Source organism: Podarcis cretensis, assembly GCF_951804945.1.
Source record: "Podarcis cretensis genome assembly, chromosome: 13".
Lineage (NCBI taxonomy): Eukaryota > Metazoa > Chordata > Lepidosauria > Squamata > Lacertidae > Podarcis > Podarcis cretensis.
The window spans coordinates 44,094,500-44,111,617 of NC_137182.1; the positions used below are offsets into that span (position 1 = coordinate 44,094,500).

The 17,118-nt window shown below is 40.2% G+C and overlaps 4 protein-coding genes and 1 long non-coding RNA gene across 5 annotated transcripts in view; 4 read left to right on the top strand and 1 right to left on the bottom strand.

Moving 5' to 3' along the window:
* Positions 1 to 17,118, top strand: part of LOC307201976 (vomeronasal type-2 receptor 26-like) — a 237,745-nt gene that overhangs the window by 165,956 nt on the left and 54,671 nt on the right. The gene's annotated exons all lie outside the window — the stretch shown is intronic.
* LOC307202083 lies at positions 90 to 12,901 on the bottom strand. Its single transcript, XR_013832813.1, has 4 exons — positions 12,782 to 12,901; positions 12,563 to 12,674; positions 9,377 to 9,505; positions 90 to 501 (listed from the first exon to the last, which is right to left on the bottom strand). It is a non-coding gene; the product is annotated as an uncharacterized lncRNA (long non-coding RNA).
* Positions 3,628 to 4,634, top strand: LOC307202037 (olfactory receptor 4N2-like; the record flags this gene model as incomplete). Its single annotated transcript, XM_079951657.1, has 1 exon — positions 3,628 to 4,634. One exon carries the CDS (start codon positions 3,628 to 3,630, stop codon positions 4,549 to 4,551), a length of 924 nt encoding a protein of 307 aa, XP_079807783.1. The 3' UTR covers positions 4,552 to 4,634.
* LOC307202042 (olfactory receptor 4N2-like) lies at positions 11,225 to 12,139 on the top strand (the record flags this gene model as incomplete). Its single annotated transcript, XM_079951662.1, has 1 exon — positions 11,225 to 12,139. The coding sequence occupies one exon, from the start codon at positions 11,225 to 11,227 to the stop codon at positions 12,137 to 12,139; it is 915 nt and encodes a 304-aa protein (XP_079807788.1).
* Positions 14,220 to 15,696, top strand: LOC307202018 (olfactory receptor 4N5-like). The gene has a single exon (XM_079951638.1). It carries the CDS (start codon positions 14,694 to 14,696, stop codon positions 15,645 to 15,647), a length of 954 nt encoding a protein of 317 aa, XP_079807764.1. The 5' UTR covers positions 14,220 to 14,693; the 3' UTR covers positions 15,648 to 15,696.

The window sequence follows — 17,118 nt, forward strand, 5'->3', positions numbered from 1 at the left end:
TACACTGAAATCATTAATTTACTCAAGCCATAGGGAAGTCTCTGAAGTTTAATACATTTCTGAGTATTCCATCATGTGCTAGTTTGGGCTGATGAGAGTTGTGATCATCTGGAAGGCACTAGGCTGGGGAAGACTAGAGTACATTTCAGTCATTTAACAAAACTCTGTTATTACTACCCAAAGCCCATAGCCATGTATGTATCATATGATTAGTTCATGTACAAACAAAGAGAGCTATTATTTGCATTGTGTGCTGAGGTTTAATAAATAAGACAATTAAATGGGGAAGTGACTAGAAAATGGGATTGTCAAAATGGGACCATCAATATCCTTGAAGCACCACTGAAATAAAAGGAATTGGCTATTGCTAACTTTTTTAATGAGGTCCTCTGGGATCAGTGGAAGGTGTTTCTTCTGGGCTCAGTATATTCTTGGATGCACTTCTTCCATAAGCAATATAACTATGAGGATGAGGAAGATTTATTCTGCCAGAAAGGCTGTCTGCAAATTGAAGGGCAACAAAGGGTAAATGTTTGTCTCATCTCTGCTCTTTTTCACATTGTCTTTTTGCATGGCTTTAGTTTTCCTCCCTTGCCCCTCTGTTGATCATTCAGCTCACTTTGGATACCAGTTGCTGGAAGCCACAGGAGAGGAGAGTGTTGTTGACCTGCTTGCTGGCATCTGGTGGGCCACAATGAGAAGAAGATGCTGAGCTAGATGGGCCACTGGCCTGATCCTGCAGACCCTTCTTATGTTCCTATCTTCCTTGCTAATCACTACTAAGGAAGCAAAGAGAACACAGAGGAGGGGTGTGGTGGAGGATCAGGATGGGTGGCATGGTGGCTGCTTTTTTCTGACTGCCTCAAGTCTTTATGGCATAGTTGACTAAACTGCAGTCCTCCAGCTGCTGTTCAACTCTCACCAGCTTCAGATACCATGGCAAGTGGTCAGGGATGGGGACAGTTGTGGTCCAGCAATATCTAGAGTACTAGTGGCTCCCTACTCTTGCTTTAAGGGGGTAGTCATTACTTTCAATGCAAACATTAGAAGGAATTTGTATTAAAGTGCTGATTGCTTTTGATTAGGACTCTTTTTCTAAACAAATATCAAACTGATGTTGAAATGTGGGAAACTGAATTTAAGATAGGAAAAATGAGAAACCAAGAAACTGAAAATGACAGATCCTTCTGTCCCTAGTCCCTGAGCTCTGCATGTATGGCCAGCACTACCATTTAGACAAACTGAGGAAGCTGCCTCAGGTGGCAAATGCTGGAGGGTGGGAAATGTGGAGGACAGAACTGTGTGTTCCATATGGTCTGCCCTTTGCATCCTAAGCTAGTTGTAGTTGAGGTGTAGTTGAAGATTCTCTGGTATCAAATTAAAGTTAAGCTGCCAGTTTTGTCAGCAGCTGTGTTTGGTATTATCGAGTGGGGGGCACCATCTTATTCAGGCTTCCTCAACTTTGGCCCTCCAGATGTTTTTGACCTATAACTCCCATGATCCCTAGCTAGCAGGACCAGTGGTTAGGGATGATGAGAATTGTAGTCTCAAAACATCTGGAGGGCTGAGGTTGTGGAAGCCTGATCTAATTCATCTCTTCAGGCAGCAAAAGGGTTCTGCCAGATCTGCTCGTGGTCTTGAGAATCTCTGTGGTTGGCGGGAGGAAGGTGTAGGGTCCACCAGCAGCAGCAACAGCACTGGATCACTGTCTTGTTAGCCTTAGATTTGGGAAATGAGCCATTGTGGTAATCTGTTTTGCACTTCAGAAGGTCCCAGGCTCAATCCATTCAGATAAGTGCAATTTTCAAAGAATAGTTGTTGTTGTTTGTTTATTGTTTCTGAAAGTGCAAATGTGGTCAATTTGGCTTTAACTGCACACTGAACTGAATTTCTCCTCGTCACTATTAGTGACATCATGTTCAGATCACAGAGGACTCCATGTAACTCATATCCTGGGTTTAGTTTTCTGAACAATATGCAAACCAAAGAAAAGACAACCTTTGAAATTTGCACCTGTTTGAATTTTGCAGTGTAGGAATTATTGTCACCTAAGTCCTACTCAGAGTTGACCCATTGAAATTAATGAACAAAAGATTGCCATGTCCAATAATTTCAATGTGTCTGCGCTGAGTAGGACTAGAGGTGAATACCATCCTAGTCCTACACCTAAGTAATGTGTAGCTTATAATATAGCAAAAAGTGCATTAAAATGCACATAAGTGAAAATAATATTTAACGGAATTGATTAGATCAAAGGAAATTGTTTTGCAGAAATCTGTGTATATTTTGCAAAATTGCATACAAAAATATTTATATTAGGAGAAATTTGCAATAAAATGGTGATAAATATTTATGTGGTTTTCTTTTTAAAAAACACCATGGAGTTGTGTGTAAATATAGAGAATTTAAGATTGGAAAGATGAGAAACTGAGAGAACCTGAAACTGATAGATCTACCCATCTCTACCTGAATTGCAAAGGAAATACTTTTCCTATCACCATGACAATATTCCTTGTGTAAATTTGGCCGATTGTGAACAGAAAATGAAGTATGAAAAAAGGAATAGTGGCATCAGAAGGCAAGAACAAACACAGACATGTGCTGTATGTGTCAGTGCTGTATGTGTCCCTGATTCCTATTTCTAGGTAAATGCAAAACATGCATGTAATTGACAGAGGTGCTATAAAACTTAGGAATAGAGAACAACAAGGAAAGAATTTTGTTGTTTCTTTGCATTTATGTTCTACCTTCCATCCAAGGAGCTCAAGAAGGCATACATGGTTCTCCCCCACCTCATTTAGCTCTCACTACCCTGTGAGGGAGGTACATCGGGATTCATTGCTGTTGTTTGAGGCTAAGATGGCTTCAGTGATGCAGAGTGTCTTCCATCATCTTCAGCTGGTGACCCTGTGGACAGGGATAGCCTAACTTCTGTTGTCTATGCTCTGGTAACCTCTAAGTTAGATTACTACTATATGTGGAGTTGCCACTGGATAAGGTTAGGAAGCTTTAACTGGTGGAGAATTCAACAGTCAGGTTGTTCACTGGGGAAGACGGTTTGATCATGTAACACTGATCCTGGCCTGACTGCACTAGCTATCATTTAGTTTCCAGACCCAATTCATAGAATCTTAGAATTGGAAGGCCATTCAACCTCTGTTTAAAAAACCACAGATTCCCATTGTGGGAATCTGTTCCACTGCTAAACAGCTCTTAGTGTCAGAAGGTTTTTCTGAATGTCTCACAGGTACTAATTCCACACTCTAACCACTACAAAACACTGGCTCTGTGTTATGTACTAAGCTTGGATCCTAGAACAATAGGCAAATAGGAGCCTAGAATGCAACAACTGATTGGCCTGCAGGAAAAGACCAATCAGGCTCCAGGAGGAAAGCAGAACTCATTGCGTAAATAATGTACAGTGGTACCTCAGGTTAAGTACTTAATTTGTTCCAGAGGTCCATTCTTAACCTGAAACTGTTCTTAACCTGAAGACCACTTTAGCTAATGGGGCCTCCCACTGCTACCGTGCCACCGGAGCCCGATTTAAAAAGGAGCAGGGGTGTTGCAATCATTTATTGTTTAACAATCTGAACATTATTGTTTTTCAGAACAACATCTGCAAGGATGGAAAATGGGAATCACACTGTAGTGAAAGAGTTTGTTATCCAGGGGTTGTCACAGCTCTGGGAGATGCAGCTGTTCCTCTGTGTTCTTCTCCTGCTCTTCTACATCATCATCCTACCTGCAAACTTTGTCATCATTGTGACAATCTGTAAGGACCCCCATCTGGGATCCCCCATGTTTTTCTTCTTAGCCAACCTGGCCTTCTTGGACATCTGCTACAGCTGTGTCACCCCACCAAAGCTCATGGCTAACATATTCTCTGGTCGCAGGACTATATCATACCAGGGATGTATCACTCAGATTTTTTTCATTCATTTTCTTGGTGCAGCTGAGATGTTCCTTCTCATTGCCATGGCCATTGACCGGTATGTGGCCATCTGCCAGCCACTGCGCTATGCTACTATGGTGACCCAGCTAGTCTGCTGGGGTATGTTGGTATGTTCATGGGTTGGAGGATTCCTGCACTCCATAATCCAGGTCATTCTCATCATCCCTCTCCCATTCTGTGGCCCCAATGAGCTTGACAACTTCTTCTGTGATATCACCCAGATTATTAAACTGGCTTGCACCAACACTTACACATTAGAATTTGTCATGTTTGTTAGCAGTGGCCTTGTAAGCACTGCGTGCTTCATCCTCCTCCTCATCTCTTATGGGGCCCTGCTAATAAAGGTGAGGACAAGCTCAAGCCATGGGAAGAACAAAGCCTCCTCTACATGCATCACCCACATCATCATCGCCTGCATTATGTTTGGTCCAGCCATCTACATCTACTGCCGTCCCTTCCAGGACTTTCCCTTCGACAAAGTGGTAGCCTTTTTCCACACCGTGGTCTTCCCTCTGATGAATCCCATGATCTACACACTGAGAAACAAGGAGATAAAAGTTGCTATGTGGAAACTGTTGAAGAAATATAAAAATTAGTGATTTCACAGTCAGTCCCTCTTCCCAAGATTCATGGGGCACAGGCTAGACAGCATCCTTTTCTGACACTCCAATGAATGAATATAGGGGAACAGGTGACCATGGATACTGTTTTGTGTTCCTTGGAGGAACCATGTTATTAGCATAAAATAAAACAAATAGATAATGCCAAATAAAAAAGACCTCACTTTTTCCCCCACTGAGGAAACAAAACCTTTATAAAAAACAAAATAAAAGCAATAAAGGTCTTGGTGTTTTGGTCATTGTTCTAAAATATGTGTCTTCTTTGGGGAGTGCAGAAATGGAGCAAATCCTTTTCCTGTGTACTGCCCCCAGAAAATCATCATGGCAACCCCTCCTTACCATACAACCAGTCATTTCCCTTCTCTGTAGATCAAAGCTGTCTTGCAAGAGTCATAGCTCAGTGAAAGAGCATGTAGACACTCCCAGATTCAATCCCTAGCATTGCCAGGAAGTGTAGGGAAGCTCTGGAGAGCCACTGTCAATCAGTGTGGACAATACTCCCCCCCCCCCAATTTTTTAAATTCATTTTCACATTAAGGTAAAGGTAAAGGTACCCCTGCCCGTACGGGCCAGTCTTGACAGACTCTGGGGTTGTGCGCCCATCTCACTCAAGAGGCCGGGGGCCAGCGCTGTCCGGAGACACTTCCGGGTCATGTGGCCAGCGTAACAAAGCTGCATCTGGCAAACCAGCGCAGCACACGGAAACGCTGTTTACCTTCCCGCTAGTAAGCGGTCCCTATTTATCTACTTGCACCCGGGGGTGCTTTCGAACTGCTAGGTTGGCAGGCGCTGGGACCGAGCAGCGGGAGCGCACCCCGCTGCGGGGATTCGAACCACCAACCTTTCGATCGGCAAGCCCTAGGCGCTGAGGCTTTTACCCACAGCGCCACCCGCGCCCCCCTCCATTTTCACATTAGTCACGTACAAAAGAAAAAGAAAAAAGACAAAAGAAAAACATTACAATACACAAAAACAGAAAAACACATAGAAAAGAATTTTAACTTCCAAATCCTGATTGCATTACATTGATGACTGACTTCCTCGAATCCCCTGAATTTCATTTTATCACCTAATTAGCAGTTCTCCAAATTCATATTTCTAATAATATTAACTTCTTTAATTTACTAACTTCTTCTCCATTATTAATATTCCAATCATTTGTATTTTTAACTACATCAACTTATTGTAACCCTAGGCCTAACTTTTTTACTTCCAAGAGATTTCTCTTTATCTTATATTACAGTATTTAGCTAGATATTCTTTAAAATTATTCCAATCCTTTTGGGTCTCCTCTTCTTTCTGGTTGCGGATTCTTCCAGTCAGGTTGGCCAGCTCCAAAAAGTCCAACATCTTCATCTGCCATTCTTCTATAGTTGGTATCTTTTGTGATTTCCAGTTTTTGGCTAATAAAATTCTTGCCGCTGTAGTGGCATACAAAAACAATCTAACATCTTTTGGGGGGAATTCTATTCCTATTATTCCAAGTAGAAAGGCTTCTGGTTTTTTAATAAACGTATTTTTCAACATTTTTTTTCAACTCATTATAAATCTTCTCCCAGAAGTCTTTCACCTTGGGACACGTCCACCACATATGGTAGAAAGTACCTTCTTTTTCTTTACATTTCAAACACAAATTATCCTTTGTATGATACATCTTTGCTAATTTCACCGGGGCTAAGTACCATACACCATTTTCATAATGTTTTCCTTTAATACCGTACATGCAGTAAACTTAACCCCTTTCTTCCATAGCCTTTCCCAATCTTCCAACATTATATTGTGTCCAACATCTCTTGCCCAATCAATCATCACAGATTTAACTTGTTCATCCTTTGTATGCCATTCTAACAACAAACTGTACATTTTAGAAAGATTTTTTAACATTAGTATCTAATAATTCCATTTCCAATTTGGATTTTTTCTGTTGCAAAACTGTTTTTCCTATCCAATTTATATAATTCATTGATCTGATAATATTGTAACCATCCATCTAATTTGTCTTTGATTTGGTCAAATGGTCTTAGTTTAAATTCTTCATTTTCTTCCACTGGTAAATCATCATATTTCAACTATTTACTCTCCATATTCAACATTTTCTGAGCCTTAGCTTCCATTGGTGAAAGCCATCTGAGTGTTTTCCTTTCCAAGAGATCTTTATATCTTATCCATACATTATATAGAGATTTTCTAATTACATGATTTTTAAAACCTTTATGAGCCGATATCTTGTCATACCATAAATATGCATGCCAACCAAATACATTGTCAAATCCTTCAAAGTCTAACACATCAGCATTATCTATTTGAATTCATTCCTTAACCCAGCAGAAAGCTTCTGCCTCGAAATATATCTTCAGATCTGGCAGGGAAAATCCCCCTCTCTCTTTTGCATCTATTAATATTTTATATTTAATTCTGGGTTTTCCCCCTGCCAGATAAATTTAGACAATGCTTTCTGCCATTCTTTAAAACATCTGACATTATCAGTAATTGGTAAAGCATGGAATAAAAACAACATCATTGGCAGTACATTCATCTTAACCACCAATATTTGGCCCATTAATGACAATTTTAAATTTGACCAAATCTCAAGATCTCTCTTTATTTCATTCCATAATTTCTCATAATTGTCTTTATATAAATTCAAGTTTTTCACTGATAAATTTACACCCAGGTACTTCCCCTTTTTCACAAAAACAAGGCCTGTCTTTTCCTGAAGGATTTTTCTCACCTCATTATCTATTTTTTTCCACCAGCACTTTGGTTTTGCTCTTGTTTAACTTAAATCCTGCTACTTGCCCGAACTCTTGAATCAACTTCAGTGCTTTCACTGCACTGGAATCTGGGTCTTGTAATGTTAACACCAAATTGTGAACAAAGGCTTTTAACTCATATTGTTTGGATCCTACTGTTATACCTTTAACCTCTTACTCTTTCCTTAGCATGTTTAGCAAAACCTCTAGGACCGAAATAAAAAGCAGAGGGGAAAGTGGGCACCCTTGCCTGGTTCTTTTCTCAATTCTAATTTCTTCTGAAACCAAATTATTAACTATGATTTTAACTTTTTGCTCAAAATAGATCGCATTAATACCATTTAAAAATTATTGTCCAACCTCAATATTTTCTAAATACCTTTTCATAAAACTCCATGAAACATTATCAAAGGCCTTCTCAGCATCTACAAACATTAACATTGCTTTAGAGGTTTTTTTTTAACTTCCAATCTTTCTAACACATCGATTATATTCCTAATGTTATCTTTCATATGTCTCCCAGGTAGAAATCCTGCCTGGTCCTTATGAATATAATCTGTTAGTACCTTCTTCAACCTGTTGGCCAGAATGTTAGCAAAAAAAATGTAATCCACATTGGGTAATGAGGTCGGCCTATAATTTTTCACATTGGACCTATCGATCTGGTTTTGGAATCAGGGTTATAAAGGCTTCCTTCCAGGTTTCAGGTGCTTTGTCCCCTCTTAATATCTTATTGCATACAGCCATCAATGGCTGAATAAGCCAGTGTTTCAAAGTTTTATAGTATTTTACTGACAAACCATCTGGCCCTGGTGTTTTACCAAGCTGCATCTGATTTATTGCATTCTCAACCTCTTTTCTTGTGATCAATCCATTAAGTAGGATCTTTTTATTTTCAGGAATTTTTTGCAATCCATGTACTTGGATAACTTGCTCGATTTTACCATTAGCTTCTTTTCCATTTTTATACAGTTGTTTATAGTATTTCTAAAAACATCTTCTTATCTCTGCAGGATTCTCCATAGACTTTCCTTCTGATACAATATTAGTAATAGTACTTGGTTTCTGTCTCTTTTTTAACTGCCAAGTCAGCAGTTTTCCACATTTATTTGCCGATTCAAAGTTTCTCTGTCTCATCATTTTTATTTTCCATTCTATTTCCTGATTTATAATCTGGGAGTATTGGATCTGTAGTGCTTTAATTTCCTTTTGAATCTGCTGATTCTTCGGATTAGATCTCAAGTTCTTCTCTTTATCTTTTGATTGAGACAGAATATTGTCTTTTTTCTCATTCTGTATCCTTTTCTTGATCAAATTTTGTTGTATGAGGAATCCTCTCATAACTGCCTTACTTGCATCCCAAACGACTCTAATTTCCACCTCAGAATTAATATTTGTCTCAAAGTAATCCTTTAGAGTCTTTTGAGCCTTCCTAATCACCTGCTCATTCCTCAATAAATCATCTTTCATTCTTCCTCTGTAAGACCCCTGCAGAGACAATTTTATTTCCAACAACACTGCATTATGATCGGAGCAGGTCAGTTTGGACAATACTGAGGCAGATTGGCCTGTAGATCTGAGTCAGTACAAGGCAGATTCCCATGTTTCTACACAGTCACTAAACTAGTCTGCTGCCATCAGGTACAATGGAGGAGGATACTCTTCCATTGCCATATTTGGATTTGATATAGAATATGTAAATAGTTTTTTTTTTCCGTTTCCATTTTTCCTATTTTTCTCTTTTTCTCTTTTCCCCCTTAAGAGTCCTTTCTTGATGCTTATTTTTTGTGATGTTTGTTACTGAGAAAATTAATAAAAATATTTTAAAAATAAAAACAAAACTGTGTTATTACTACCCATAATCCATAGCCATGTCTGTATCATATAATTAATTCATGTACAAAAAGGAGAGCTGTTATTTACTCTGTGTTGAGGTTTAATAAAAAAATGTCAATTAAATGGGGAAGTGACTAGAAAATGGGGTTATCAAACCTCATGCTGATTATCAATATCCTTGAAGCACCACTGAAATAAAAGAAATTGCTAACCTTTTTAATGAGGTCCTATGGGATCACTGGAAGGTGTTTATTCTGGGCTCAGTATATCCTTGGATGCACTTCTTCCATAAGCAGTATAAGTATGAGGATGACGAAGATTTATTCTGCCAGAAGGGCTGTCTGCAAATTGAAGGGCAACAAAGGGTAAATGTCTCATCTCTGCTCTTTTTCACATTGTCTTTTTGCATGGCTTTAGTTTTCCTCCCTTGCTCCTCTATTGATCATTTGGTTCAATTTGGATACCAGTTGTCCTGCTTGCTGGCATCTGGTGGGCCACAATGAGATGAAGATGCTGAGCTAGATGGGCCACTGGCCTGATCCTGCAAAGCCTTCTTATGTTCCTATCTTCCTTGCTGATCAATACTAAGGAAGCAAAGAGAACATGGAAGGGGTCTGGTGGAGGATCAGGATGGGAGGCATAGTGGCTGCTTTTTTCTGACTGCCTCAAGCCTTTATGGCAGAGTTGGCTAAACTGCAGTCCTCCAGCTGTTGTTCAACTCTCACCAGCTACAGATACCATGGCAAGTGGTCAGGGATGGTGACAGTTGTGGTCCAGCAATATTTAGAGGACTAGTGGTTCCCTATTCTTGCTTCAAGGGGATAGTCATTACTTTAAATGCAAAAAAATAGAAGGAATTTTTATTAAAATGCTGTCTGATTTTGATTAGGGCTCCCTTTAAAAGAAATATCAAACTGATGTTGAAATGTGGGGAATGGAATTTAAAATTGGAAAAATGAGAAACTAAAAAACTGTAAATGAGAAATCCTTCTGTCCCTAGTCCCTGAGCTCTGCAAGTATGGCCAGCACTACCATTTACACAAATTGAAGAAGCTGCCTCAAGTGGCAAATGCTGGAGGGCGGGAAATGTGGAGGGCAGAACTGTGTGTTCCATATGGTCTGCCCTTTGCATCCTGAGCTGGTTGTCGTTGATGTGTAGTTGAGGATTCTTTGGTATCAAAGCAATGTTAAGCTGCCAGTTTTGTCAGCTGCTGAGTATGGTATTGTGGGGTGGGGGCACCATCTTATTCAGGCTTCCTCAACCTCGGCCCCCCAGATGTTTTTGGCCTACAACTCCCATGATCCCCAGCTAGCAGGACCAGTGGTTAGGGATGATGGGAGTTGTAGTCTCAAAACATCTGGAGGGCTCAGGTTGAGGAAGCCAGATCTTATTCCTCATTTCAGGCAGCAAAAGGTTTTCAGTCAGATCTGATCATTCTATCATGGTCTTGAGAATCTCTGGGGTTGGAGGAAGGAAGGTATAGGGTCCAGAAGCAGCAGAACCAGCAGCAGCACTGAATCTCAGTCTTGTTATCCTTAGATTTGGGAAATGGGCCATAACTCAGTGGTAATCTGTTTTGCACTTCAGAAGGTCCCAGGCTCAATACATTCAGATAAGTGCAAGTTTCAAAGAATAGTTGTGTTGTGGTTTGTTTATTGTTCCTGAAAGTGCAAATGTGATCGATTTGGTTTTAACTGTACACTGAAATGAATTTCTCCTCTTCACTATCAGTGACATCATGTTCTAATTGCAGAGGAGTCCATGTGACTCATCTCCTGGGTTTAATTTTCTGAACATATTTTAGCCGTCCAGTCCAGCTGGATCACATATCACTGAGACATCTAACCCATACAGTGCTGTTAGGCAATCATCAATTCTCTGCACAAAAGCCACAGAATCTGAATGTAACATGAACCCGTGAGCTATTTTGATCTGCTCCTGGCCAGCCTACCAATTGGTTGCATTTATAATAAGGTGTATAAATGGGGGTGGTGGGACTGCAATCATTTATTGTTTAACAATTCAGATATAATTGTTTTTCAGGACTACATCTGTAAGGATGGAAAATGGGAATCACACTGTAGTGAAAGAGTTTGTTATCCAGGGGTTGTCACAGCTCTGGGAGATGCAGCTGTTCCTCTGTGTTCTTCTCCTGCTCTTCTACATCATCATCCTACCTGCAAACTTTGTCATCATTGTGACAATCTGTAAGGACCCCCATCTGGGATCCCCCATGTTTTTCTTCTTAGCCAACCTGGCCTTCTTGGACATCTGCTACAGCTGTGTCACCCCACCAAAGCTCATGGCTAACATATTCTCTGGTCGCAGGACTATATCATACCAGGGATGTATCACTCAGATTTTTTTCATTCATTTTCTTGGTGCAGCTGAGATGTTCCTTCTCATTGCCATGGCCATTGACCGGTATGTGGCCATCTGCCAGCCACTGCACTATGCTACTATGGTGACCCAACTAGTCTGCTGGGGTATGTTGGTATGTTCATGGGTTGGAGGATTCCTGCACTCCATAATCCAGGTCATTCTCATCATCCCTCTCCCATTCTGTGGCCCCAATGAGGTTGACAACTACTTCTGTGATGTCACCCAGATTATTAAGCTGGCTTGCACCAACACTTACACATTAGAATTTTTCATGTTTGTTAGCAGTGGCCTGGTAAGTGCTGCATGTTTCATCCTCCTCCTCACCTCTTATGGGGCCCTGCTAATAAAGGTGAGGACAAGCTCAAACCATGGAAAGAACAAAGCCTCCTCTACGTGCATCACCCACATCATCATCGCCTGCATTATGTTTGGTCCAGCTATCTACATCAACTGCCACCCCTTCCAGGACTATCCCTTTGACAAGGTGGTGGCCTTTTTCCACACCATGGTCTTCCCTCTGATGAATCCCATGATCTACACACTGAGAAACAAGGAGATAAAAGTTGCTATGTGGAAACTGATGAAGAAATAAAGAAATTAGTGATTTCACAATCAGTCCCTCTTCCCAAGATTCATGGGGCGCAGGGTTCTCATGGATGTGTAGATCTTATGCAAATAGGGTAGACATCATCGCTTTCTGACACTCCAATGAATGTACATTGGGGAACATGGATACTGTTTTGTGTTCCTTGGATGAACCATGGTATTAACATGACAAAAATCATATTAATATAAAATCATAAAAAGCATATATAAATATTTCCAAATAAAAAACACCCTTTTTTCACTGAGAAAGCAAAACCTTTATAAAAAACTAAAACAAAATAAGCAATAGTACTCTTGGTGTTTTGGTCATTGTTCTCAAATATGTGTCTCCTTTGGGGAATGTAGCAGAGGAGAAAATCCATAGCCTGTGTTCTGCCCCCAGAAAATCATCATGGCACCCCCACCTTGCCATACTTTCCTAAGCAAATATATGCAAATATATTTACTTCCCAACAAGTGTAGTTAGGATTGCAAAATGGGGTTGTCAGCCACAAGCTTCCAATCAACATCCTTGAAGTAGCCTTGAAGTATTGAAAATAAAGGAAAAAGAAGTTTGGTTTTTAATAAGGCCCTTGGGAGCCTGTGGAAGGGTTGTACCCAAGGGCCCAGAATATCCTTTGATACACACCTCCTCACCTTCAGCTCTCCCAGGGCCAGAAGTAATATAGCTAGGGAGGATGAGGAGACTTGCCGCTGCCTCAAGGGCTGTCATACACCTGGTGGCAGCAGGGGGTAAGTGACAGCTACATCTTCACACTTCAGCCTTCTCTGTCTCCCATCATACTCCTTCCTTCCTTCCTTCCTTCCTTCCTTCCTTCCTTCCTTCTGCAAGAAAGCAAGAGGAGTGATAAAGGAATAGGGTGAGGGAGCTGAAGTGGCTGTATTCACTCCTGTAGCCACAAGGTCTTTGATGGGATGGGCAAGGTTCTGAATTCTCTCTGCTACCAATAGTGAAGTGGTACAGAGGCCACAGAGTCAATCCCTGGATTCTCCAGGTAGGGAAGACTCCTGCCTAAAATCCTGGAGAGCAACTGCAGTCAGTGCAGATAACACCAAGCTAGATAGATGAATGGTCTCACTCGGTATAAGACAGCTTCCTATGTTCTTTATGTTCCTGTCTTCCTGTGTTCTTATGTTCTTTATCTAAACTGTTTTTCTCTTGTTAGTAGTTTAAAAGGAAACATACATTCATTGTTTTCTATGTTGCAAAAGATCGTCTAAAACTTGCATACATTTTAATGAGAGAAGAACAATCATACCTTTTCTCTTGGAGGGACTGGATTTCAGAAAAAGAAAGGCAATATGTTGAGGTCCCTCTTCTGGAAAACTCATGTGTCTGCATATTTTCTACTTCACAGGTCCATAATGTGGGTATCTGAGAGAGAGCCTTTATGTATGTGTATCTATTTCCTATGTTTATTCAGTCCCATTATTTATACATGGAATGGAATGTAAGGTTCAGCATATTTGCTTTATTTACAAATATCCAAGCAAAGAATGATGGAAGCAAGCAGGCACTCCTAAAGCAGGGAATAAATCTTCAGAGAACAACTTCTGTACTCAACTCCCTTTAGGCACTATAAGCACAGGATCTCTCTAATCAAATATTTTTGCTCGTTCTCTCTACCCACAGCTGGATATTTCTTATCTCTTCCTGATCTGATGGGTATCTAATTCAAAAGATCTATATATCTCATATATATTGCCCAGAGGAGAGAGAGAGAGAGAGAGTTTGTTACACACTGAGCACTCAGCCTAAACTATTAGCACACCAGTAACCTAACAAGGAGGACATTAGTAGCCAATCATGACATTATTTCTACTGCATTAAGTTGGGCAGCAAGTGAACGAGCACTAAAATATGAAATGCACAGATGAGCCTCAAACTGATGCTTATTAAAAAGAAATTTCACCACTCTATTTTTCTCATTTTTTATTTCAGTCAATGACCAGTAGAGAATAACCCTCCTTGCAATTCTTTCACTAGAACAGGGAGGGAAAACCTGTGGTCCTTTTGGTGTTGCTGGGCTTCATCAAGGCCCAGACAGTATGGACAATGGCCAGAGACTATGTTGTTGGCATTTGGAGGTGAATTCTCAGCAGAAGCTGAACTGAATACTGAACCCCTCTTGGAGAAGCATGCTTTCCCCCAGATATAATCTCGCTGAAACTCTGCTTTTAGGAAAACAAGGAAGCCAGTGTTTATTAGAGGAAATGCATGTTTGGTTAAAAAAGAGATTACCAAGCTTTCGTCAAGAAAGTGCATCTATTCCTGGCACTTTGAAAACTATACCAGTATGATAAACTTCTTTTCAATTGAAATTGACTTTTCATTTGCTTTTTTGAAAAAGCAGCACCTGGACAAGATACCCAAACGATAACTGGGCCACTGGTTTCTTACAAACCAGCCAATCAATGGGCTGCATGCACTGTTTATATAACCTTGAGATGAAAGGGGGGGAGAGGGGAAACCCACCTTGTAGATTTTTCCTGTTTAACATCTTCATCATTATTTGACTGCAGAGCTATGCACTCTAAAAATGGAACAATGGAACCATACAGTAGTGGAGATGGAACAACTGAACTATACAGTAGTGGCAGAGTTTGTTCTCCAGGGATTATCACAGATCTGGGAGCTGCAGCTGTTCCTCTGTTGTCTCCTCCTGCTCTTCTATGTCATCATCCTACCTGGGAACATCCTGATCATTGTGACCATTTTGAAATATTCCCATCTGGGATCCCCCATGTTTTTCTTCTTGGCCAATTTGGCTTTGATGGACATCTGCTACAGCTGTGTCACCCCTCCAAAGATGATAGCCAACGTCTTGGCTGGCTGCAGAACCATCTCCTACAGGGGCTGCATTGCACAGCTTTTCTTCATTCATTTTCTGGGTGGGGCCGAGATCAACCTCCTTATTGCCATGGCTGTGGATCGGTATGTAGCCATTTGCCACCCACTGCACTATGCCACTGTGATGACCAGAGTGGTTTGCTGGATGTTAGTTGTAGGTTCATGGGCAGGAGGATTCATACATTCTATAATCCAGGTGATTCTCATCATACCACTTCCTTTCTGTGGCCCCAATGAACTGGACAATTTCTTTTGCGACATCACCCAGATCATCAAGCTGGCTTGCACCAACACTTATGCATTAGAATTTGTCATGTTCGTTAACAGTGGTCTGGTCACTACTGGATGTTTCATCCTCCTCCTCATTTCATATGGGGCTTTGCTGGTCAAGGTGAGGACAGGCTCTGGTCAAGGGAAGAGCAAAGCCTCCTCTACGTGCATCACCCACATCATCATTGTCTTCATCATGTTTGGTCCGGCTATCTACATCTACTGCCGCCCCTTCCAAGATTTCCCCTTTGACAAGATAGTGGCTTTTTTCCACACTGTGGTCTTCCCTTTGATGAACCCCACGATCTACACACTAAGGAACAAGGAGATCAAAGTTGCTATGTGGAGACTGATGATGAAGTATAAAATTTAGGCAGATATCTGAAAGGAAAATAGAGTGTAGTGCTTCAGTGATCACTTTATGTTTTACTTTATCATCCCAGTTTCTTGGACTAATGTTGTAGTAAGACAGTAGTGTCTTTATAGTGAGTGCATATCATCAAAGGTAAATTTTAAGGTTTATTTGAAATGAAGTATTTCTATGAAATAAAGTGATATAAGTGAGTGAGATTGATTTTCAATACTGTAGTCTAATTAACTGTGTAGTAAAGCTAGCACATATTTTTTAATAACTTTGGAATAACTTGCCAAAACCAACCTTCATGCTGGAAAATGTTAGCTATTTTTGAGTCATTCAGATTTGTGCTGCAGTTTCACCCCCAAACCTTTGTAGTAAAATAGACTCCTTAAACAAAACTTGAAGATGAATCTTTACTTGTTAGGATGGCAACAACTGAACATGCTGTATTATTTATATATTGAGTTCAATACAATTTATTTCTCTCCCTTGAGCCCAAGAGAGGGTTTGGTCTTCTTGTTCCAAAAATACAGACTTTCATAGCAATGCATAAATCGTTAGTCCATTGCATGCCTGTCTTCATAATTTTTTCTGGACAGAGCCTGCTTGAAGTCTTCACACTCCCATGTTATCAGGCAACAAAATGACAGCAAACACCCCCATCCTCACATTTCACACACACACACACACACACTTTTTAAAGGCAGTTAACAAGTTAAAAAGGCAATACAATTTATGCTTTGTAAAATACATTTTCTTTGTAAAATACAGTACAAAACTAACAGGAAACACTTCAAGCACATTTGTTTCCTTCACATCTGCCTACTTACACACACTTCCAAGTGTTGGAAATGTTGAGAACATTCTCCTAATAATGATGAGTATTTGTAATAAGTTATCAACTTTTGTTCCAATCATTAGACATTCTAGGAATATTCAAGTGTAATCTATGGAGCAGAGGTGGATACGTTGTGACCCTCAAGACATTGCTGGACTCCAACTCCCATCATTCCTGACCAATGGCCATGCTGGCTGAAGCTGATGGGAGTTGGTGTCCAGTGACATATTTAGGGTTTATGTGCCCAAGCCTCCTATAGAGGAACCCTGTATTATTTAAATTGCACAGGAAAAAAAAAAACCTGATACATTTCTGTGCAATCCAAACTCATGATCTACCTATATTGAATGCCCTGATATCCTTTTACCATATAGCTGTGAGTTTGCATTTCTTAGTACAGAAAGTATTGATCTGATATGTAGAGATCTTTCTTATTCTAATTAATTCAAGATGGTTTCTGGAAGCTTCTCTGTGTGAAAGAAACAAGCAGAAGGTTCATGATGTTTGCATTATTCCTTCAGAGAAGCTGAACCTGGGTTTCACTTTCCTTTCTGTCTTTCTTTCCTTTTGGTGTGGTGTTCTGTACATAGTATGCTTAGTGTTAAGATTTAGACTTATTATAATTTATTATAAGTTAAAGTTAAGTCT

Coding starts and splice junctions, on each gene's coding strand:
- LOC307202018 (XM_079951638.1), top strand. CDS start 14,694: ATGGAACAATGGAACCATACAGTAGTGGAGATGGAACAACTGAACTAT.